Source organism: Anabas testudineus, chromosome 9, assembly GCF_900324465.2.
Source record: "Anabas testudineus chromosome 9, fAnaTes1.2, whole genome shotgun sequence".
In the NCBI taxonomy this organism is placed as follows: Eukaryota; Metazoa; Chordata; class Actinopteri; order Anabantiformes; family Anabantidae; genus Anabas; species Anabas testudineus.
The window spans coordinates 8,497,679-8,523,274 of NC_046618.1; the positions used below are offsets into that span (position 1 = coordinate 8,497,679).

The 25,596-nt window shown below is 43.2% G+C and overlaps 1 protein-coding gene across 2 annotated transcripts in view; it reads left to right on the plus strand.

Annotated features, from left to right (window-relative positions):
- Positions 1-535: 535 nt before the first annotated feature.
- adgra2 (adhesion G protein-coupled receptor A2) overlaps positions 536-25,596 on the plus strand; it is a 33,292-nt gene continuing 8,231 nt past the window's right edge. The window contains exons 1-4 of one of the 2 annotated variants that reach the window (XM_026343625.1): positions 536-894; positions 979-1,520; positions 15,687-15,758; positions 24,991-25,062. In XM_026343625.1, coding sequence (XP_026199410.1) covers positions 1,219-1,520; positions 15,687-15,758; positions 24,991-25,062 — 446 coding nt within the window. In that variant the 5' untranslated portion in view covers positions 536-894; positions 979-1,218. Of the gene's footprint in view, positions 1,521-15,686; positions 15,759-24,990; positions 25,063-25,596 lie in introns of both variants that reach the window. The other variant, XM_026343624.1, reaches the window with a different exon arrangement.

The window sequence follows — 25,596 nt, forward strand, 5'->3', positions numbered from 1 at the left end:
CAATAATCTTAACTTCCTGTCCCTCCCTCTGATTGAATGAAAGCCTCTGATCGTCTGAAACACAAGAGACCTTCAGCACTCATTCATAACTTTAGTTTGCTCCCCCAAATGAAGGCGACCATTGAAATCAAGTTCTTCCCGTGCAACCTGGATGGAAACAGTCAAATCAGAAATCAGCAGAGCTGAGCGAATATGGGATTAAACACATGCCATAAACTCACACTATCATCATTACCACTTCCTTCTAGTTTGGGGTTTAAGTGATGTTTCATTATTGTATCATCTGCAGTGTGATAAATAGAAAAGTTGATGAGTTACTAATCATTATTCCTCATTAGTTTCCTTTACAATAAAGATGCTAATTATTTGTGATGAAGGTGTGTGAAATGAGTTCAGGTGATCACATGTGAACCCTCCTCTCTCTGTCTCTCTCTCTCTCTCTGTCTCTCTCTCTCTGTCTCTCTCTCTCTGTCTGGACGCGCTAGGACCGCGGGGACCAGCGCGCACACGGAGACGGAGCGGGCGCACTTGGGGTTGTAACTAAGTGAGTTTGAGTGTGACAGAGAGAAGCAGGCAAAACCGCTAGATTTGGGGGAATTTGCACAGGAGCCGCACTAGACCATCTCACGTCCTCTGCGTGTTCACATTTTTCTAAGTATTAAACGTGGCAGCACAAGTGGCTTCAGGTGAGTCCACGGAGAGCTCCGGGATCAGGGAACTTTGAAAAAGAGCGAAAAACGACTGGAAAAGTTTGAGAAGATCCTTTTTCCATCATCTGTGTGTCAGCGCGTCTCTCGTCGTGAAGCTCATCAACCTCTGGATTTGACTTTGAGAGGGTTAGAGAGCGGTAACCTGGACAGTCCAGTGTCCTGAGGGTGATGTAGACCTCTGAAGGTATTTAATACGACTCCTAACCTTTGGAAACACAATATTAGGGTGTCTGTGTGTGTGTGTGCTGACTTTTGGATGTACTCGTAGCTTCGTCTCTTGGATTTATGAACTGTTTGGACCAAAGGGAGTTGTGCGCCCGGGCTACCATGACATAACAGGACACTTTGAAAATTAACGGTGCTGAATATTTCTGGAATGACCGGATGATGTGTGTTCACTGTTGAGGGGGAGGACCTACACGTTTGCCATTCATTGGAGACCCGAAAGATCCTTCTGCTCCTGCTCCCCCCTTTACACTCTCTGGAAGCTTCATGGTGGAGATATGGGATGACTGGAGGCGGGGGCGCAGCTGAGGTGAGACCCAGCCGAAGGACAATGTTTGCGCCCGGCGTTGGCATCTCGCTGCTGCCGGGGCGTCTGGTACTGATGCTGCTCCTGCTCTCCGCGTCCGAGCCGACGTTCTCCCAGGCCTGTCCGGGGCTGCTCGCCTCCACCAGCGGCTGCAGCTGCAAGGACGAGCGCTCCAAGGCGCACGGCGTCCAAGCGGTGGGGAGAAGGGTCAGCTGCAGCAAGAAGGAGCTGACTGAACCTCCAGATGCCAGCCTGCTGCCCAACAGGACCGTCACCCTGTGAGTTGGAAAACTTTACAGTCACTTCTCAGCTCATGGTGACTACATTACTGCTGTGCTCATCCTCATCTCTGTACTGTTGTGCCTGCTGCTTAGTGTGGAGTTCACACGGTGAACTTAATTTAATGCGTCATGCTTGTGTCCTGTGCTGTCACACTAGTCTCTTATGTCTTTTAAAGATGATTTAAATTAAATTGACTCCGATGTTATGTTCAGTTTTAAGCTGAACTGGCATTTTACCATTGCATGAACTACTGTACAGTATATCTGACCACAGTGTTTCCATGTTATGTTGTAGGATTTAATTGGTTTAATGGTTTAATCCCCATAAAACATACACAATATGAAAAAATATACAGCTTCACATAACAGTTGAGCTTTCTGATTTGGCCCACACACCCATGACACTGACCCCATGACCTCAGTTTTAACTATAGTGAGGACTCGCTGCAGTAATAAGGCCTGTCAGGTCAGAAGTTTACATCTTGATTTAATTTAACTGTGTCGTGGAGGGCTGAACATCGCCTCTCTGCAACGCATTAAACAAATAAACAACAAAAAAAAGAAAAGGAGAAGAAACACAGGGAGAGCAGGCTGACTGTAGCCGTCACTACGGCCCTGCCTCTTTGACACAACTCTGTCACTTTAAATTTGACTCTCACCCAGCCAGGCGCTGGGAGTTCAGCCTCCACTTTCTCCCTCCGCCACCACCCTGTGCACATGGTCCAGCTGACTTGGCCTTTGCAAAACAGATTCAAGAGGAACATATTTGAAGCATATTATATCAAATTCTGTGATGGTGGGTTGGCTCCAACGTTTAATACCAACAACACCCTGTCTCACAATTGCCTTTGGTTTAGGTTAGAAAACACCAAAACCATTTGGTGAGAACCGGGCTGTGTTGATTCTGGGCCAGTTTCGTTTGACATTTTATAATTATGAAGCAGTTATTTGTGTGGTCTATTTGGACAAAACTTGAAAGAGGCACATCGTGGGCCAAAACACACGATCTTTCATGATGGATGCTATACCAATCTATCAGTGACACATCTTTTGGGTGGTGTTTTTGAACGTTTGTAGCGCTGCATTTTCTTCACAGCAGCTCAGACATTCTCAAGGCATTGCTCGTTCCCACAGTGCATTACTGTCTCTGTACTCTGAACCAGTGGGAGAAATGCTAGTTGCACATGGGCACAGTAAAAAACTGCAGCGAGCATATGAGGTAAAGTAAGGGGATTTATGCCCCAGGAGGGCTGAAGCCAGCCAGCGCTCCATTTATAGGGCCTTATGTTTCTTGCTTAATAAAGGCAGGATAAACATCTGGGGAACACATTGCTGGAAACCAGAGGGAAAAAATGGCTTGGGTGGCAGTGGTTGAGGTGATTGAAGATAATCGTCCATCCCCACACCTACTAATTTTGGTCGAGTTGTTTTTGTACAGATGTTTAGCATTCTGTGACACTTTTATGCGTCTCCGTACCAGGAGCAAACAATTCCGCCCTGTAGTCGGCCATTTTCTTTACATTTCCTCGGAAGTCTGGCATCTGGAAAGTTCGTTTTCCTGAAGATTTGATGAGTTCCTCAAGCGCGATGTGCTCCCATCGTTGCTCATGACATTAGCTCCAGATGTGGAATGTGAGAAGTTGTGTTGATATTCGTGTTATTCCTGACATTCCTCAGTCCGCTCAGAGGCTGCAGACAGTTTCCCAGGTGCAGCGGGGCAGCTTTCTCTGTGCCTCTGCACCACCTCAGACTCCTCTCCACAATGGGACAGCCATGCTGCCCTTTCTCCTGGGGCAGCATGGAAGAATGCTCTCCTCCATGCTGAGCAGACGAGGGCTGGAGGGCACTAGGCCCAAGGCTTCCGGGGCCGGCTGCTATGTGTAATGCACAACAGCTGGCCCCTGTGAACATTCCAGCTGAGGCCCTTCAGCCTCATGGGAAATCCCAATGGGGATTTGTTTATTAAAACTATTAGTTGCCCGTTTGTTGTTCCTGCTAGGCATGAAGGAGCAACCAGTCACTCCAACATTATCACCTCGGCCTTCCACCAGTGTCTGTGCTTCCCTTGGATTACATTGCTGTGTGTGAGATTATGCACTGCACCATTTCAGCAAACTCACTCCTATCACTGGCTTAATGATGTATTGTGCTTTTCTGTCATGATCTTCAGTCGTCTGTCCCGCTTTCCCTGTTTTTTCTTTATTTTTAGCTCCCCGTTTCTCTTCTCTTCCCACCCCCTCTATCATGAGTTCATCCACACGCAGTAACTCTCAACCTAAATATTTAGTCGTCTTGGTAGGAAACTGCCATGTCCAAACTCCTTCCAGATGTGAGCCTGCGCAGGCTTGTGTTTAGGCCTAATTATGCACGGCTGCAGAGGGGAACAGAGGGGAAAATAGATAAGAGTGTGAAAGCGAAGGGCCGCCATTGTTGAGGAGAAAGCAGGAAGAAATGACATAAGTTGAAAAAAAGGCTGCTGGGGGAAGTAAAATGTTGAACATGAGGAGTGGAAGACTTGGGGAGAGGGAAGCAAGAGGGGAACAAAGAAAGAGAGCAGAGCAAGAGGAGGATGGAGGAGGGAGAGGAGAAGCTTGGCAGGCGGTTCAGAGGGATGTGCCCCTGGAGACTGAAAACTCCCCAGCCCCTGACTAACAGATCTTCGACACTGGGGTGAGATGGAGGAGGAGGCAGAGCTTCTCAGTGTAGCTGCATAGCTTCAACTTACAAAGCATTTCTCCAATTCTTTATTATTTTAGTCTTTTGAAAAGAATGTAAAAGAGGAACTTTTGTTATTTTGCTGATGAAAGAGAAAACTCCTGTAGATGAATATATGCATCAGACACATTCAGACTGCAACCCAGAAACACACAGAGCAATAATTCCCTTCTCGTCGCTGTGTGGCGGCAGCTGTGTTTGTTTTAATGTTTTAATGGATAACAGACAAATGAAGAGAATGTACAGTGGCAGTGTGCGAATGTGCGGGTGCCTCATAGCTTGTGGTTTTTACCCAAGTCAAAACCGTACTCCTCCCTTGGCGTATTTTGTTGTCATCACTGTCAGTGACTGATAGCTTTGGCTCAGTGGGTGCCAGCCTGAATGAGTGGGCACAGATGCTCAGGGTGGGGGGTCAGCATGCCCTTCCTTGGCCTGATGCCCCTTCACCCAAGACAGCTGCAGTTGCAAGACTGCTGCTCCCTGCATGTTTGCACTTGAGTGTAGTGTATCAATGCATGTTGCCAGTTGCTTAGGATAAAAATATTACAGTGAGGGTAGTAATATTATTATAAGAGTCGCCACTGTAAATGAACAGCTCCACTTTATACTACTGTATGTTGCAGAACAATGTGCTGATCTTAGATTTAGTTGCTCATTGTGGCAGTAGTTTAAGATTATTTATCCCACTCTCATTCTTATACTCGAGCTAAAAAGCCACAGTAAACATCAAATTACCTTGGCTTAGCTTAAAGATTGGAAACTGGGAAAACATGAAAGATACAATTAAAAGCTTGAAAAAGTAGTAGTAGTTTTCTTATCATACTTTTTATTTTAATAGCCTGACAGGAACCCGAGAACGAGATTCCCAGCAACCCACAGCAAGATCATTTTGGTTCCATTCACCCTGGAGTATCTTCTGTGTCCTTGTTGATTCAAAGCTCGCTCACCTCAACAGCACTGAGGATTGGCTACAGTTTGAATCTGCGAGCCTTTAATCACCATTTTATCTTCTGAGTCACATCGTCAGTCTCTCACTTGTGGCCCATGTGTGGATACTAAAGGGCCAGCAGATGTGGTGGTGGTTCGTGTCGGTTCTGTGAGTCAGTATGTGTTGAGATGGGAGTATGTTGATGAAACGTCCCAGTCATCTTATCAACAGGGAGAATTCCAATAGTAGGGCGAGCGTTGGACCCCAGGCATTCCTGCAGCGATATGGTTTATTTATATGGGGAAAGGTGTTGAGAGGAGGGGGAGCAGGCTCTCCTCTCACACATTTTAGGTGGAGCAGTGGTCAGCGATAAATCAAAAAAGCAAACAAAGGCCTGACACTGGATCCTGGGAGCTTTATAGCCAGCTGCAACACCTGCCAGTGCCACACAGGCTAGGGATTTTATGTGTGCCCTCGCAGGTTAAGGTAACATGACTGGAGTGGGACGCCTCCACGCACCCACTGTGCTGCACTGTAGCTGGATGATGAATGTGTATATCACTTATCACCTTGCTGTGTTTGTTGATTAAAAAGGCTGCGATATTTCAAAACTTGGCAAAAACAGAGAGAGGTGTTGTCATAGTAACCTCGTACCCCCAAGTGGCTTTTTGTTATTTTAGTTTTTCCTTTCACACCACTCTCTTCTTATCTTACTCCAAAAATGCCTGACTTTGACTTTTCTTTGCCAGCGCTAACTTCCCTCTCCCTGTGTCTGACCACAGCGGCCCCAGAGTTCCTGCTCTGGGTCGACAACACACGGACACAGACGGAGATAATGGGTGAATGCCTGTGGCTTCAGAGTGTGTGTGTGTGTGTGTGTGTGTGTGTGTGTGTGTGTGTGTGTGTGTGTGTGTGTGTGTGTGTGTGTGTGCACTTTCTGTTTCTGATACTTGCTCTTGAGAACTAATCTATCACAATAGTACAGTCATCTAATGTGTAATATGAGTTACTTTCGTGATTATGCATGAATCGACAGATGTAGTCCAAGTTTTCACAGACAATAGCAGATTTCTATCCATCACTGTGAATAACCCAGTTTCCTGTTAGGGAATGGTTCGAGAGCTCCACAGCTTGTTCAGTATTTCTTTCATCAGCCTCTCTGAAAAAGTCGACCATGTTGCGGAGACTTTCTAGGTTATCCACGTTTGGAGACAAATTAGCGTCCACTTCAGCACTTGATGTTGGAATTTGAAACTTCGCCAGTGTGGCATCACAGGTTGTAATATCCTATTATTGTGTTGGTCATTTTTCCAATAGATAAATAAATTTGACACTGCCCCGTGTGGTTTGATTACAAATTTGCTCATGGACTTTAGCCAGGGGATATTGGGAAATGACAGCTAAAAACAGACAAGGATATTAGTTTTTTTCTTGTTTGTTTATTTTTCTTATACTTGCTAGTTTTGGCTTCCGTTTGGCTGAATGTAGATAGGATATGATTTAGCATTTTAGTAAAATATGTGTATATTCTATTTTCATTTTGCAGGAAACAGGTGAGAAGAGAAGAGACACCACTAAATCTGTCAGTTGAGTACAGAAAACTATGTGAACCAGCTAGCTCGGCTCTGTCCATGCGTAGATCGTGTATTTAAATGTTGCTTTGTGTGGCCATTAAACTGTGGATTTTATTTATTTATATGCTGCTAGATGGATTTTTATCTTTGGAGAGAGCTGTGTTTGCTGCTTCCCCATTTCGAGGCTTTCTGCTAATACATACTTTACACACAGAAGTAGTACAGATCCTCTGATGAGAAAGATTTAAAACAATTAACAAACAACAATTTAAAACATATACAATTTTAATGTTTAGTTTACCAATAGAGATTGTGACAGTTTTTTTTTTTATTAATTTATTTTTTTGCTTAAATATTTCATGCACATCATCCAACGACTCATCGTCATAACTTCTCTATTATCACTCCAAACCAGTTTAATGCTCGGTATGCTGGTACTGTAACACAGAACCACAAGATATTAAAAATCTGTCACTGCAATTCTTTTATCCATCGCTCCTTCTGTCAATGGGAGTTGGTTTACAGCCCTAATCAAAGGGAAGGGGCAAGTTGTGAAATAAAGTAATAAGCTTTTATTAAAATTTTTGTTGATGGAGTAAACCGCTCTTTAAAGTCTGCATTAGTGTGTATTCCTTCAGCTGAAATCAAATCAAATTCTCTGGAAAACATGTTGGTCTACCATGTGTTTATGATATGTGCTTCATGATTAATAAATTCTGACAAATCCTGGTGTCATATCTGATGACGTGCAGTTGTCGGTAGTAGGCGATTGTGATGCCGTAAAACACTGGAGTCCCACACATTACAAAACCAAAACACAACCTTTTCACAGATGCCTCTAAAGACGCTGGGAGAGTATCTGGGGCAGAACAATTTTATTCGACTCTTTGTAAAAGCAGCCTGATTTCCCAACAGTCTTTGCTCAGGAGCGGAAAACAGAGGCTGGTTATGAGACAGAACAATGAGACAATGTTAGGGCAGGCATACACCGCATTCCACTCACTGTCTCAAAAGGCTAAATTCACTAAATTGCCTCATTAAAAGTGTAAAAACACTTTAGACAGTGATTAAACTGACTATTGTGTTCCTGCTCTGCAGCCATAAACTTTTCAATTTGGTTTTTCTTGACTTGTCTTTGACTCTAAATATTGCAATAATTTATTGCAGTTTCATAGTAAGGCGGTGCTATTTCAACTTGTGCTCTCTGGCTGTTAATATTTGTAGCAGCTACTTGTTTACATCTTTAAAGTTCAGCTGTACTAAATAGTCTCTAGAAGGACTCTTCATCTACAGTTCTTGTTAGCAAGGCTTCATGAGTTTTGTGTAATAAGGCTCCAAGTGGGGGACCTTCCTCTCCAGAGTGCGTATTGTGTGTGTGCCTGCTTGTACATATGGGAAGGGCGTGCATGGCCACAGTTCTCAAAATAGGCTTCAGTCCTCCCCTCTCTAATTAGAGACATTTCAAAAACCCAGATTTCAATTTTAGACTAGTAGCTTGCGCACCACTTATGCACACACACAACCATACACACACACACACACACACACACACACACACACACATACACACACATACACAAATTGAGTTAAACATACACACTTTCTGTATAAATAAATCTGATGGGTCACACACTTGTGCATCTAAATCTGCACATACACACACAGCCACAAACCACAAGCCTTACTCCTTGGCCCAGGCTGGTAACCCAAGCACAATGCAGTATACTCCATAATAAGTGGTTGCATATATCAAGGCAGGAAAGTATGATAATAAAGCTTAGTACAGTAAGATTCTGTACATGGACTACGATAAATCATCAAAGTCAGTCTTTGTCACTTTCAAATGTATGACAAGAATGTGTTACACTCCTTAATGTGGCTTCTCTTGCCCCCCTCTCACTGTTTGCTGACAGAATAACTTAATCAGGGTGATTGCAAAATGATTTCACGAAAAATATTTTGCATGCAATTACATGGATTCTCTTTTCCATGACAGTCTGGTAATGGGGCTTGTAGCTTGGCAGCATTCCCTACAAGCCCTCTGGTCGGTCAGGCACAATGGGCACATTCACATCTTGACATGCATTTGCTGCTAAAGTGCCTGTTGTGCTCGGGGGCATTTGGTCTCTCTCTTATATTCAGTGCCGTGTCTGTAAGAGGACAGGCTCCGGGTGCAGCGGGCTCCTGTGACTGCTGGCTTAGGTGGCTCTCCGTCTTTTTATAAGGAAAGGGTTAAGCCATTTGAACGGAGCGCTGAATAGTCAGTGCAGTCTGGAGGCCTCTTATAAAGTACTTATTGCAACAAAGATGACACAGCCACCTCCCAGTCTGAGAGATCTCTCTGTACATGCTCTCTTTCATTGCTCCTCCTCCAATCTTCCTCTTTTTGTCTCAGTGTCCATTAGCAGGACGGAGACACTGCGAGACTAGAACTGGGTTCAGCTGATGCTGGTTTTTAAAGACTGACTCAAATATCAGCTGTCAACAATCATGAATGTGTCAACAGACACACACACACACTGGCTCAGTTTCATACCATAAAATGAATGATAATAATTATAATTTTCTAAAGATTACGATCATGTCATGCACAGCCAGCACAGTAGCAAATCGACAATATATAATCAAACCATCTGCACCATATTCATTATTTTGGGGTTTGACTGACACAGACTGACGATTATGAAATTTTTACAGTTAGATATTTTTTCCACAACCCACTTACACACATATACTGAAATGACAATTTACTTTCCCAAAACTATAAACACAAAAAAAGCCACACTTAGGTTGGCCAAACCTCAAACATGGGAGACAAAATTAAACAGTTGATTCAAAACATGTTATCTTCCATCTAAATTAAACTACAGATTACTTTTTGCCTTTGGATAACACACAGTAAGCTGCCAAATAGAGAAAAGCCACTGAAATAAGCTAAAAAAAACAAACTACTATAATCAATCAGAAAAAGAATCCATTTACTTTTAACAAAGGTAAAAATCTTACTATGTTAATTATTGTTTATTATTATTATTATATTGTAAAAATTGTTATTGTTTACTTTTGGCTTATTGACATGCAGTTCAATAAATGGGCATAGCTATCCTTCAACCTTCAACCTAATCAATTTTAACATAACTATTATTTAATTAGATAAACACACTTTTCAAAAGCCTTTATCTTTATTTTTATTGTCCTCACTTTTAAATCTGTTTTGGACAGAGCAGTGACAGTGTATATACCAATATAAACACCTACAAACCTGCTAGTTTTAGGTATATATATATATATATATATATATATATATATATATATATGTATTATATGGTGCATTTATATAGCAACATGATAATACACACACACACACACACACACACACACACACACATGCACATCCTATGACATGTCACGACCCAGAATTCTTGTCCACTGATGAATGTGCGCAGCAATTACTGCTGCAATTTTATCACCACAGGAGCCACAACTGAGCAAGTGTGTGTGAATGGACACAAGTGACAAAAACTACTGTTGCTGAAAACTTCAAAGAATCAGGATAATTGACAGGGCGTTTAAAGGATCTTGGTGTATGAAGTTAAAATCCCACCTCACTGATGTGCCCCCAGCTCCTCACTGAGACTTTTATTTAGCACGTTGTCCCAGAGGATGTCCTGTAATGGTTTTTGATTCATCTGTTAGAACTGGTATTTGGATGGAGAAAAGCTTGGGAAACCTGGTAATAACCAAGCGAGGTACGGTAATACCATTTTTAATCCATGTTTTGGTTCAACCACAATATATAGTTGATCCACCACGCCTGTCCTCACTACACTAACGCTGTATGTGTGATGTGTATAAAAAGAGAAATGCTGCCATATCCACTTGGTTTTCTTCTGTGAACTGCCAATATGTTTAAAATGCAACTCTGCCAAGCAAAAGCTACTCAAATGGAAAGCAAAAAAAAAAAAAAAAAAAAGGGGGGTGGGCAGTTAAAACACTATCATACTATTGTGCAGACTCTTCTCAGATGTAACATACACGGATTAAAGTGCTCACACAATTAGTGTGAAAGTGGATAATCACATTGCTTTCAGCAGAATTTAATTACCTCTATGGAAAATTCCCTCAAGGCTAAATATTTTTTGTTTATTCAAATGAACTTAAGCATGGCTCTGACACAGGCCAGCGTGCGCATTATCGAGTCAGCATGCTAATTAAACCAGGCTTAATTCAATAACGACGCTCTCATTGAAAATCGCTCTCATTATCTGGCTCCAATTGGTCTCCGAGTTAGGACTGGATTTATGGCATGTTACCAATCTCTTTCAAGGGTTCTTGTCTTTCACCTCGCGTGTGGTCCTCGAGCGTAAGAGACCTATCCAAAGTTAAATGATGTTTACACAGCGGCCTGTTGGGTTGTTTTCACTCTCTTTATTGCGCTGAACCTGCGTCTCTCTGTCTCTGTTGGCCTTGGAGTGCTAGATCAGTCCTCTGGGTTGGGACTGGAGGTGAAGTGTCTAATCAGCACTTATGTCCTCACACTGTTTTACCAGTGACCAAAATCCAGTCACACTGCTGCAGCTGCGTGTTTCTCTCCTGACCCAGCAGAAATGCTCTGTATTCGAAATTAAATTTGGAGATTGTAAAGAGTAATACATAGGTAATGAGGGCAAGCAGCTTAGCCTGCAGATGAATACTTATTAAATATAAATCCCCCCTTAAAACCTTTTTTCTGCTTGTGGTTTTCTGCAGAGGCCTGCAGCTACATAGAGCTCACTGTTTGATTCCAGCATGCCCAAGTATTTTCAGTGCAACCGGGGCCAAATGGATTCAAAGATTTTTTTAGTCAAATGCATTTCATTCATGTCATGGACTAAATGCCAAACCAGGATGGAGCATTTCCTGTGGATGCTTCCCAACAGCAGCTTCACTAGTGTCTAGCAGAGGGACAGGATGAAGGGTGCAAAGACACTGACACCAAAATTTCAGTGGTAACCAACAGCAAACAGGACATCCTGTTATGTTTGGGTTTGTAGAATTCAAGCTGTGGTTAGGACATGGGAGAGAAGGATGTGTTCTCTCCCTCTCTATCCCTCTGCACCAGGTTGCGATCTGGAAAGACGAAAGGACTCTCTGGAGCTGCTCCTCTCTGTGCTGCACACCACACTGCAGGCTCCCCAGCCCCACCACAGACAGACAGTTCGTGAGTAAAACGATCGGTCGTCGGTGGCCTAAAACCAAAAGCAGCTGTAGGCAGCATTTTACAGTTACAGTACACACAGGTACGAGCACACGCGCGTGAAGATAAAACATAAGGCCCGAGGCAGTATGTTACGGTGAGACAGCCGTCCAAATGAAGAGTCAGGAGGAAGAGTGGAAGTGAATCAGTGTGCGACACACTGTCATGTCCCTGTGTGGCGCTTAAAGGCTTTGTGGGTTTAGGAAGCAAATTGAGCAAAACAGCAAAGTGAGGGTCATGGTGCAGGGAGGAGCGGCTGTGTTTACTAGACAAGACTCACCCTTTCACACTCCACCATGCAACTAGAGAAACCCTGAGCAAACACTGTGGCACATAATACTGAAACCTAAGAGATACAACCAGCAAAAAAAATATTGCTTTTCTAATAACTGCAGGATCATCAGAAATGTGATTCTCTCCTTATCACAAACATTATACAGGCACTAGACTTTCATTGGAAATCTCAGCAGATTTAACAAAAATCAACTAATTTAGGAACATGTGCCTCATAATTAGTGATTTCACACAAATATTTTTTTTAATGCTAACTACGTGTTCACTCAACAAAATAAGCTGAAGCTGTGTGTGCTTCTGTTCGACGTGGCTCCTCTGTTACGAGCCCCCAGCTTTTTGATCCTTGTGTAAATGAATTAGCAGAAATGGTTAAATGGGATCCTGCAGAACATGTGGTCCTGGTTTTTCCATAGATTACATGGATTCAATTAGGCCATCTGATTTCTCAGAGGCGCTTGCAGTCTGAAAGGGTTAAGTGAATGAGAGATGCTAAATGCACAGCCTGGACTGAGTTAACACGCTGTCGCGCTATGTGCGATACAGAGTATTGCTCTTGAAAGTAGATTAATTCAATCTGCCATCTGATCTGTCACTTATGGGGAGGAGAAAGAAGCCCTGTGTAAAGTAAAGCCTCAGCAGCGTGACTGTACTGAACAGACGTTAGGCCTCCTAGTAGCGTGGACTTTTATAATTAAGGAACTACTCATCTTCCTTCCTTGTAAAAACTCTGTTAACCTTTGTATATTCCAGTGATGAAGCGATGCACTCTCATATGTCTCAGCTGTCGTCTGCCTCTGGACACTGCTCTGTCTGTCTGATGACAGTCCAGGAAGTGCTCTCTCTGCAACCCCCCGACCTCTTAAACCGGGTTCTGAATAAACAGTTAATTGGCTGGGTTTCCTGTTTGGCCTGATGGGAACGCCAACTATTTCTGTCTGTTTACAGAGTTCTGCCTCTTTCTCTTTCTCAGACTTGTACTCTCTGTATTGTTTATGAAAGAACAATGTTCTTCACTACAGCTGTGCTTTAAACATCGGGCTGTATGGGATCATACAGTAGTGTCCAGTCTCTGCAGCTCTCCTGTGTTCCTGGAAACTCGTGTCTTTTGTTGTTTGTGGGAGGGTTTCACTTAGCTCATTTTGTGATCTTTGTTTATTTGGAAAAGTCAGCTAGTCCTAGTCCTAGTGTACTCAAACAGAAAAGAATGTCTTACCTGGAGACAAATGGGGATTTTTGTGATAGGATCGCACTTGAATTGTATTTTTTCCTAGCGTTAATAGATTTAACACATACATAGGTACATAGGTAGTGGTTTCTAGAAGTATTATTTGTAATCTTCTAGGTTTACAGATATGCACATGGAAGCACACCAAATCTAAACTTGTGAACATTCATCTTCTAATAGTATATTTCTGCCTAATCAGCTTATCCAGAAAGGAACTATCTGCATCTAAACTGTCTGTGTTGAATTAAATGGTTAGTTTCTCTGCCAGATGTGACTTTCTCCTCTCCTATCTGTGCTGAATTATTCAGGCAGTTCCGGATCTTCTGCAGCTTTTATCTCGGGCCTGCATCCAGTTATTGGAGAGATACTGTGCCCAAACTCAAGCTCGAGACCTCGTGGGCCAGGAGTCGTAGGTTCAAACTGAGGCTACATGCGAAAGGACTGCTCCTGTCTGACATGCACACTAAAAATGTCTCGACTTAGTTGATTTATTTTAAATTATTTCACCAATTCTGTGTGGATTTGTGAACATGACATGTTTTTATTTTATTTTTTCCCCCAAAGTTAGCAATAAGGTTTTGATCTGGGATGATGTCAGTTTCTGAGGCCTCGGTTCTGGCGAGGAACATTGTTTTTGTAACAGTAATTCCGTTCATATAGCTTTTGTGGCACAGCTTTAAAAAAAGATGACTTTGGTTAAAGTCTTATGTAAAACAGCCAGAGAGGCCTCAGCTTTAGTGTTATAGTGATTATCAGTGGATTGGCAGGCTTGTTTAATATATATTTCTGTGGTTTCTCATTTTGATAAATAATTGTAGGAGGTTATAAACCTAAGTGTTCAGGAGAAGTGGAGCAGCAGATGACTTTTTGGTCTGCTTCGTGAATACATCATTTTCCTTTTTTCAAATCATCCTGATACTATGGCTGTCAGTAAAGTTACTGTAGTGAGGAAATAAGTCAGGCCTGTTTGTCCTTGTATACTAAGACTGGATGATTAAATCTGGTCATTAACTGAGTTGGAAGGCGCAGAGCTGAAGGCAGTGTTTTTATTGATGTGGCAGGAAACAGGGGGGCGACTGCTGCTGCTGAATCTGTAAATCTCGCAGACTGTTCGCAGTCAGCTCCCACTTTTAAAGGCGCATACACACCTCCACTGTCTCGATTAAGAACACACTTAATGTCGCAAACAGCCCATTAAGCACCATGTGGTAGGGGCAAAGATGATGTGAAACTGAAGGGTGTGTTAATGATGGCGGGCTGTCGCCTGTGCAGAGCCCGCACTGTGCCTTGAGCTCCTGCTCAGCGTATGTGGGCGGGTCTGTGGCTCCACAGGCCTGGGTACGTTAGTACGAATGTTGAAACCATGCCTGTAGAAAATTAGGTTCATGTACCTCAAATTTGTAAAGGCAGAGAGTACTTCAGCCGTGCATGTTAAAAAAAGTCAGCACTGACTTAAAGCCTGAGGATGAATGATAATAATACCAGTAATACCACAAAACCATAACATTTCCTTTACCTTTCAAGTTTACATGTAATGCACATTGCTAATCCTTGTGCACTGTAGGCCCATTCACCCCGACCTCCTTACCTTTCTGAACTTTTGTGCACTAGAACGTGTAAACTTCTATCTTCCTATGCAAATGTGGGGATATGTTAGTCCCTCAGAGCAAAGTGATTACTATAAATATCTTTTTCCCATGATCCCCTGTCAGACAAAGCTATCTCTACCTCACATCCAGTGCGTCCCTCTGCCCTCTGCCCTCTGGTCTGATAAGAGCCCTATGAGGCAAGTGATTTGCCTGTAGGGAAAGGGCTGATTAACGTAGCCTGTGCTGCCATTCGTTTCATGTGGAAAGACATCCTTTTGATGTTAAAATGAATGCAAAATGATTATGGAGATAACAGCTCCCCTCCTAATCTTGATTCCTTGTTCCATCTTTTACATTAATTGGAAACATCTTTGACTAATGTCTCTGGTCAGGCTATCGCTTGTGTGTCTGCAGCACCAAATGGACATCCCTCATACTTCTCTTGACCACTTTAAAATGTGCTTGACTAAGTCTGAACTCCCCCATAAGATGATGATGATAGCAATTTACATATCTGTGTATAACATCATAAAATAATACTTCCATTCAGCCCCAATAGAATATTTCTAACAAACCTGTGCTTTGTGTTTTGTTTTTTACAGGATATTGAGTCACAACAAAATCAGAGTTCTGAGGAACGGCTCTTTCTTTGGACTTTATGCTTTGGAAAGGCTGTGAGTATGCTATTTCTTATCATTCTTTACTATTTGCACAGTTCTGCAGGTGCTACAGTATCATGTTTTTGTTTACATTAGATTTATGCGATGCATCCATGGGTGATGTGTTATTTTAGCTTGAGCCCGGGGCTCTGTAGAGCTATACGGACAAGAGTATCAGCGAGATCTGAGCAACTCTGCGCGCTACTATTCAATCATGGGCTTCTGTCCAGCAGGGAGGATGATACACTGAGACTGGCTATCAAAGAGTTATGTTGAAAAGTTCACATAATTACACTTCAGTCCTTCATTATCAGGTAAGCCCCACTCCACAGGACAAGATAAGGGCGATCTCAGGGAGGTGTGTTTGGCAGTTTTCAAAGACAGTCTGGCCCTCCTTAGCAGCATCATAATCTCTCAATGGGGTGTGAGACAGGTGATAGACAAGATACTTTTGAGAGTTATGACTGCAGCAGCACTCCTGGTGACAAACCGCGAAGGAACAATAGTGGGAACTGTTGCCAAACAAAGTAGGTCCTTTTTGATTGTAGCTGCTTGGCTCTGTCTGCTGGCTCATCAGTTACCACTACATTGTTCACAATGAAATATCTCAACAGCTATTGAAAAAAATATGATGAAATGTACACACTCATGGTGTCCAAATGACAAATGTTAATGTTTTATATGTTCAGAATACTTTTTATTTATTTTAACTAACATCTAATTTGTTGTGCCATAGTCACATCATAATTCAGTTTGGGTTTGGTTCATTACTGGTGTTAATGAGCAGATGTTGGTGGTAGCATCACTGTATCGCCATCTTTGCTTGCTGATGTTAACATTGAGCTGAATTTACACTGTCACTCGTCTCGTTAAAAGATTCAGGTGAGGTGAACAGGGACAATAGACTATAATAGCTTAGTGACATAATGCAAAAAGGTCCAGTGAAAACTTCTCAGCTTATTTATACCTATATATACATTATTGCTACTTCGGGATTCATCTGGACGTTAACCTCCAGGGTTGACTGACAGCCAGAAAGATTTTATGAATTTAAGCTGTGAACTGTACTCAGAAATGCTGCTGGTTGAGGAAACAGGCTTACTACTGTATACAGTGAACCAAAAAAAAAATACAAGAATATGGTTCAAATATATTCCAGAATAAATTTGCACACTTAAGGGTAAGTACACAGTGAACTTGTTCATCACAGTTAAGCCTGGTGTTTACTAGACACAAGCTACTGCTACTGTGGTAATGTGATGTGAGAATTTTATATTTTCCAGCAGACACAAATCAAAGGTGTGCTGTTTTCCTGAGCATCCCGGTAAAGCCATAACTAAGACATACAATGCCTATTTTGTCTGAGGGAGCCATGAATATGTTGAAGGGATATTAGTTCCACATGTCACCCTGAACTACCACCCATGAACCTTACAAGGTTCTCAAAAATGTTAAAAGAAAGAAAAATATGGTAATTTGCTGCAGTTGTTAGCTTTTTAGTAGCTACCTACTGGAGCTCACACGAAATGTGCCAGTGGAGAACAAAAGCGAAATTCGCTGAAATTGCCGTTTTTTTATGTCTGGCATGCACGTGAACACCAAGGCTGAAGAGATTTAAGGCCAAGGCCTTAGTTCTCATATTAAATGTTTTGTACTGAAGACTGATAAAACTAAAAGGCACTGACTACAGTGAGATCCTTTGACTAATGTGAAGTCAACATGGATCGATGTAAAATGATCTTGTTTTCTTAAGCATGGATCTGTAGGTTGGGGGGGGGCGGGTTAACCTGAGCTCACTCAGTAACTTGTCCTAGTGTGTGATAAAACTAGCATGAGGCAACATAATGGAGTTATCCTAGAGGTTCATAAGCGAAAAACTTGGAGGAAACAGAACAGGCGACTAACACACATACAGTAAACATATTTATACTGCACAGAGGGAGATGTGGGCGTCTGGTCTAAGGAGAGGACATAACGTAAATCACGCAGGCCTCATTTTACTCCTCTGCCCCAACCTCTGCTGGCTCTCTGACACAAAGCGGTGGAGGTCTGCTCACTCCATCTGACGTCTTCAACCTTTAATTGAGCCCTGCACAGCTTATAATTACATGTGAGCTCATGGGAGAATTGCTGTCTTATGTGAAAAATGCCACATTGAAATTCGCTGTTGCAGTGATAGTTGCAGTAGAGTTTGAAGGGATGAATTCAGATGTGAGTTTCCACTAAAGTCTGGGTGTGAGTTTATGTCACTGTTTGCTTCATACCGTTAGATTTCAGATTTTTGTTTGGTCTTCTGTACCCACCGTCGTCCTTTTACATATTCTCATTGTTTCCAGTACTGTATGTTGTCACCATATGCTTGTCATTTGGAGCAGTAGTGAACAGTTAGTCATATTATGTGGTCAGTGCTGTAATCAGAGGCCAGCCCACTAGGGTTGAGTAAACACACATCAGGGAATTACACTGCATCTCTTCCCCTACGTGACAAGGATAAACACAGTGTGCTGCACACACACTCTCACTCGCGGTCCATCTCTGTTGTGACTTCAGTGTGTACTGTAACTCTTGACTGTGTTTCCTAGTATGGGCACCCTCACTCCTTGTCCAGTCATTTCAAGTGGGTCTGCTAACTCTCCCAGCAGTCGCACACTCACACACTAAATCCCAGACATCTATACAGAGTTGAATGCAGTCTCATTTGCTGTTGTTGGTGGGAGAATACAGCCCCAGGGCAGGCCACCCTCCTCCAGGCCTGAACCAGACAGTGCAGCAATCTACACAGTTAGCCCTTTCATTGGGACAAACCTCCTCAAAGCCACTATTGCCTTCATAACCTGCCAAACCACCCAAGTGCAGAGGAGCAATTTAGCCTTGTTTGTTTTTGCCCACTTACTTGACTACTGTGTTTTTCTTGCTCTTTTAAATAGGCCCGCCATCCAATAGCTACATTTGGATCTTGGAATACCTTGTTTCTTTCCAGCTCTTGGGATGAAACACCAGTTGAATCATACCTTGCTTGTGTGGGGCTGCTCAATATATGTGAAATAAGTCACATTGGTACCCACCATCAGGCGTTCGACACTGTACTTTTGTACCTATTTGAGTACCTCCATTCTCTGCACACCCTCTCTGATGGGAGTTGACGCTGGCAGCCTCAGTAACGAGCAGGGACCTTTATGAGTTGTGGACAGATCCCAGCAGCCTGTCCTGCACTGATTTGAGGCAAGGTAATGAGAATAATGAGCAAAGAGGGCTGAGGCTGTCTGGCTCTTGTCCAACTGGGCCCCACTGCACCATGGGACACAGGACAGACAGGCAGGGCACAAGGGGCCCTCATTACCAGGTCTGTTCACCCTAAGGGAAGAGAGAGAGCAGCGAGCACCAATGATGATGGATGAGGGAGCAGGGGGACGCTTGAGCTGGACAGGTCTGAAAGGCAGAAGTGAGACTGGTAGTTAGAACTGGTTCAAGGTGTGGGCAGAATGATAGACTTTGTCAACAAGAGTCTGAAATTATCCTTACAGTATGTATCAAACTGACAGCACTGTCAGAAGTGTACTTTTCTTGTTGCAATAGACAAGAGTATGCACAGGCAATGTCATGCAAGATGATGAACAGTGTCCTTTATTCAAGAGCAGGAAATAAAGAGTTGCTTGTAATTTATGCCTGCAGAGCAACAAGAATTAAAGGAAGTTTGCATAGAAACCTGTGACCCATAAGTCACACAGGGAATGACAATATGTTTAGGTATAATGTCTGTATGGCAGAAAATATATACACCCAAGTTATATTATGTTTAAGAATGCTGAGGCCAATTCATCATTTTTTGACTTGATATCTATTTTACAAAAGAGGAGATGTGCCAGTCAGTCCTTGCCTGAGCCTCACTGACCTCAAAATTGCCTCTACCATTCTGGGCAGCTGGGAGAGGAGTCCAACCTAAACAGCTTTACCATCTGACACAGGGGAAGTGGAGCCAAGATGGCTAAAGATGGTATAGTGGCTGCAGAGAGAGTAAAACAGAAGAAGAAGAAAAAGAAGAAGAAGAAAGAAAGCACACTCCTGCAGTTAGCCTTATATAAATTTGAGGTTGCTTTCCATAGTGGGAGATCAACATTATTTCCACACAGGCTAAGCAAATTACCTTGATGAGAGGGAGCAAAGCAGAGGTGGGCAGCACTATAGCAAGTAAAAACAGTGTGGACATGGCAAGGAGCCCTTCTGTCTAGACCAGACGAGGTTCAGATTGTAACATCCCACCACTCTGAAGAGAGCCGAGACCAGCTGTGGAGATTGCACATGGCAGTTGCATTTATCCTTCACCAAAAAAAAAAAAAAAAAAAAAAAGGGCTAGTATGTTTTCCCGCACACGCCATTGAGTGGCCCCCGGTTAGGCAGTCATCTAATGAGAGTGCATGACATTAAGGGGTGGAGCGGGTGAGGAAGGGGTTAAGCGTGCTGGAGAGTGGAAACAGAAAGGGGGGTGCTGCTGGAGTTGATAGACTCCAGATGTGTCTTTCAGATAAACTGAAGGAACGGGGTGTGTTTGTATTGCAAGCCTAGCTCAGTCATGGCTCTGGGGGTTTATTGAAACAGCGAGTGAGCCCCCTCATAAGCCCATTACCAAATCCTATGGTTTATATGCCAGTAATTCTCTCTCACACACTCATTCAGCAAACCTGATATGGTTTCAATGGCGTTTTCCTCTGGAGGAACTTGAGCTTTCTCTGGACTTACTTCCCCCCACTTCCGTTTGTGTTCCTTTTCTGCTTTATTTTTGCATCTCCCAGCTCACTGGGTCTCTCACTGTCCCTCCCTCTTCCCACTCTCTACAAGTTGTAGTCCACCTACTGGCTTACCATTCACTCACTGAGATGAATCTGATAATACATTTTGAATGAAAGCTCTTTGTAAAGTATCTTATTTGAGGCATACAGTATGGTAAGAATTCCCTGAGGGATGGTTGGATCTCAGCTCAAATTTACTAAGTGTACTATGTGTAAGCATGCATTTTAGAGCCTACACAGTGTCAATTCTGACCCTGAGAAACTTTACATGATCATAAATGTGATTTTAAAAAAACTGTATGTCACATTCACTGGTTCTCCTGACTGCACGCTGGTAAAACTCATGAAATCACCAGAGCTTCCAAAGCTGGAATCGCCCCCCTTTTCTTGGCCGCTCTGAAAGCCAAAAGTCAATAACAGTCCATGTTTCCAGAGTTTTCCTTGGCAGGCAAGTCTTCAGATCCTCTAGCTGCAGACTATAGAAGCATATAATCAGCATAGGAAATTTTGCACTTTAAATGAAAGTGTATATTACCATTTCTGTACATCTCACTAACGGCTGTGCAGCTGAGGTTTATGTTACTGTCAGTCATAAGCAGAGCTGAGTGCCTCACATGTTTGAACTGCTGTAGTATAATGGCAGTGGATAATCAGGTGGTGATTCTCGAGGTTTGAAAGGAAATATGTATCCAACGGTAATCCAAATTACAGCATAAGAGCATATTCCCTCAGTTGATTTCCTGGTTGTAACAAAACAACTGCTTTCCAAATGAATGCAGACAAAAAGTTGATTAGCTACGTACAATCTGAGAGGAACCAGAAAAAAATAAAGAAAATAATCTGGGGAAGGGACGGCAAAGCAGGAAATTAGTAGAAAAACAAGAGCTCGGCAGATCCTGGCTTCCTGTTTTGGGGGGAAGGCAGAAGTACGTTTGGGGCCTGTGTTACAGAGCCCCTATTGTGAGCAAGTGTTGAGGAGTAGGGAGGTGGGGTCTGCGGGGCCATACACAGGGACAGTTTTGCTCAGTACTGAATCCCCTAGCCCACCTGCCCCTCCCTACAGGGGAAAGCTAGCTAGTAAAAAATGGAGAAAAAGGAAACTGTAAAAATAAACGAGCAAGAGCCTCTGGTAGACATGCCAACCCGACAGGAAATGACACGCAGCATAAAAATGGTCTCCACTGACCTCTGTCAGGAACCACGGTGCCAGTCAACCCTGCTTGCTTTTTCCCCCAACATACCTTTAACGCATAGACTTATATATTTGTTTAGTCCTCAGGAAGTCTCTTATACTGCTTCATACATTCACCTAAAGAAATTGGCCCTGCAATGTGATGTGTTTCCATGAAATATTCCAAGAACAGGAAATTCTTGATTCCAGTCTGTTGATAATGAGTGGCCATTCCCTGGCTTCACTCATTTTCCCAGTTCTCTCTGGGGCCAGGGCCCAAACAATGTCAATGCAGCACTCCAGTCCCTGCTGCAGTACTCCTGATAATGAAGCTCTCCATGTCTGGAGCGCTTTACAGACCATGTCCTCCGCAGCCTGCATGGGGCCCAGGTGCTCATCCCATATACCCACAGAGAAATGACTCTTCAGAGTGGCAGAGGACCAGCCCCATTGATCAGGAGGAGTTTGTGAAGAAAAAGGGACATTCTTAATGGCAGCCGGTGGTGTTAGGCCCAGTGGCAGCGGACAATACCTCTTTTTAGACAGGGAGTGAGCTTGAGTCTCACAACCCAATCACATAGGCCACATGTGGTGAAGGGGACAAAGCACTGCACTCCTAAGGTTGCAAAGTATAAGGAAGTCCACAGTCATAATAATAATGTGTCACCACCAATCATATGCAGTAGTTGTTTGAAGAACTACACGCTGCTACTGAGGAAGAAAGGAAAAGATTCGAGTTGTAACTTATAACCTTTCTAACTGATATTTTTATTCTCCGAAAGCGCGAGGCTTTGAAGTATTACTAGTCTCTGGTATTATCCTCTTGCTTGGTGACAGCTGTTGTCATCAGTGTCAAGGCCACTCAGCTGTGAAGCTGTTGTCAGGGAGGGCACAGTCTACTCCACAGGGCATACTGAGAAGTCATCACCTGCTAAAGCTGGATTTGATACTGCACTGTAGGTTTGAGATAAAAATGGAAATAAATATTAGTGTGGGCGAGTGGCAACGGGCTGCAGCTGATATTTAGCCTGGATTATAGGCTAGGGGCTTGGCTAGGGTTTCAAGTCCTGTTGACTCTGGTGAGCTTCTTCACATTCCCCAACTTGGTGATAAGAGAGTGTATCAAAAGTAGTGGACTGTTGATATGCTTCAGGCCAAAAGCACACACAGCATTGTGGCCTTTCGAGACAGGCATGAATACATGGATTGCATATGCGTGGACGTGAGAGTTAGACGGCAAACTCACACTTGTGCTCGTGTGTGAAAGGGACAGAAAAGGGAGCAAGAGACGGTCATCAGAGAGAGGAAATAGTGGGCAGGGCCTCGTCTTTCATCGCTGCACTAATGAGCCCCGGTACACACAGACTGGAAACAGCAGTATTGTTCTCCTCCCCCCCACCCAGCCCGGTCAACAAATCCTCTGCTGCTACTGACACACAGAAACACATGTACATTTAGAGCAGGACGCACCTCACAAAGAGAACTGCATACTGTACATCATGATAGAACCACAAGCACACACACACTTACAGGGATCTGGTTCTGTGTCAGGCACACACATACACATACACACACACACACACACACACACACACACACACACAATCACAAGCTTTGATTTAATGTAAAGCTTAAAGATAGATTTTAATTTTTGGTTGCAATCTTAGTAAGGACACAATAGAGTTGGAAACATCTCCACCTTTTCAAATAGCTGTGAAGTTGTTGCAAATTGTTCTGTCTGACAAGCTGGCATGAAGTCAGAGAGCTGGGCTGAGCCGTCCAAGGCTGTGTGCTTTGAGACAAACACAGCAGTACTAAGCCTTTTGGTCCCAGGCCAGATAGGTTTTGCTCCATCATTATAACCTGTCTCTTGTCTATAATCCAGACGTGAACGATGATTTGGTGAGAACTAGGATCAACAGCAAAACCTCTCGTTCTAACTCAGTCATACCACATGGCTTAGATTTTTACTGGAAGTTATTTTCTAGAACAATTTCCTGACCCAGTTTGATCAAAATAGCTCATCTCGTAGAAAGCTCTTGGAATGACAATGGTTAAGAGATGCCTGAGGTTGTACGTAGTGTGAGGCGGTGTGGTCAAGAGTGGTGATGACAGATAATCTTTGTGGCAGAAAGGGCCAGAAAGTCCCCTGAGGTTTTGCCTACCACAGTGGCATCTTTGGCAGAAGTGAAATATACAAAAATGCAGCCACTGCATTGATACTTGTGAGCTCCTATATGGAGCTCCCCATCTGTGATCACTCTGTTGGGAGCAGCTATTTCTCAAGCTGTACGAACATGGATCAGATTCCAACCCATACTGGCACTGTCCTGCAAGAAAAAACAAAAAACATCTCCACAGTTGCTTCAACTTCATTTTTCCCATTGGGCCAATAAAATAAGCTCTTGGAGTCAAACTGTAATACAGGTTTGCTGATAGAGAAGGGGCATCTGGCTGAATAGTTGAACACATGATTTAACACAGAACGTGAAGATTGTGCAGAATAATGTAGGGCTATACTATGACATTAGATCTTCAAAGGCAGTTGAAGCAATCAATATTTATGGTTTTCGAAGGCCGGGTTTATCGTGGGAAGAGTCATTGTGAAACAGTCAGAGGAATGACAGAACCCCTTGCTAGCAGTTTTATATTCCAATATTTTATTTGGTCAAGCATTTGCATCTCGCTAGCCTCAGACCCAGGTGGCTGATGGGATAGGATTTCCTAACTGTGTGTAGAAACATCCCGCTGTGTCCTGCTGGAGGGGCCAGGTTTAGAACATGTGTCTTCACTCCCTTTCAAGAGAATTAGACCTCAAGAGAATCTTTCTCTTGCAGTCTAATTCTTAAAGAAACAGTTTGACAGTTGGGGAAATATGCTCATAGAGAGTCTGATGGGACAACACATACCACGTTTAGTTTAGCATATGAAAGCAGGAGGAAGCAGGCCTGATTCTGAGCAGGTAACTAAATCCACCTACCACTAATTAACATATTTGATTGTTTCATTTGTTTTAAAACTGTCAGAATGATTCCCACACTTTACCTTTGCACTTCTGCAATCTTCACTAGTAATACAGAATAGTACACGGATTCTTAATAGTACACGGGTTCTTGAGGTGTTGGTATTCAGTTTTTGCTCCAGATGCTGCATCAATGTTCTCATCTATCTCTCAGTATGAAATCAACTAAGTGATTTTTCCAAACTGCAGAACTACTGTACTTGAAGGTGTGTTTACATCATCCCTGCACATATTCTGTCATTAACCTAATATTTTTTCCATCCCCAGGGAGCTCAAGAACAACTTAATCAGCACCATCATGCCTGGAGCCTTCCAAGGCCTGTCTGAGCTTCGGAAACTGTAAGTAGACATTAACATGACTCACATTCCACTGGAGTTCAGAGTAGCAAACGTATTAGCAGAAATCATAAACACGGGCATGGAAATTCTGAATGAAGTTGTGTGGTATGAGACAGTGATAAATTGACAGTATGTGTAGAAAACGACCAGGCAACAAATCCTGTCACATCTATGTTGAGTGTTACACTGTTTTGGCAGATGAAATGAAATGTAGTGAGCTCCTGATGTTAGTGTGACTATGAAGGCCTCCGTTCACCAAACTGGTTCTGTTGACCCTCGTGAAGGACAATGCAGAGTCATCTCTGGTTCCTCACTCCACCAGCTTGGAAAACTCAGAACCATGTTGCGGCTCCCAACACGTCACTGGATGTTACGGGGGTGGAGCAGGGGGGGCTGTTTGCGGCCACTCGCTGCCCACTCACTGGGATTTTGGACACTGTGGACTGGTTGTGGTGTGGGTCGGAGCTGGTTGTCTGTGCTGCGCCGCGTGACTCCCCTTCCCTCCTCCCCCTACTTGTGTTTTCCCTGCAAGGT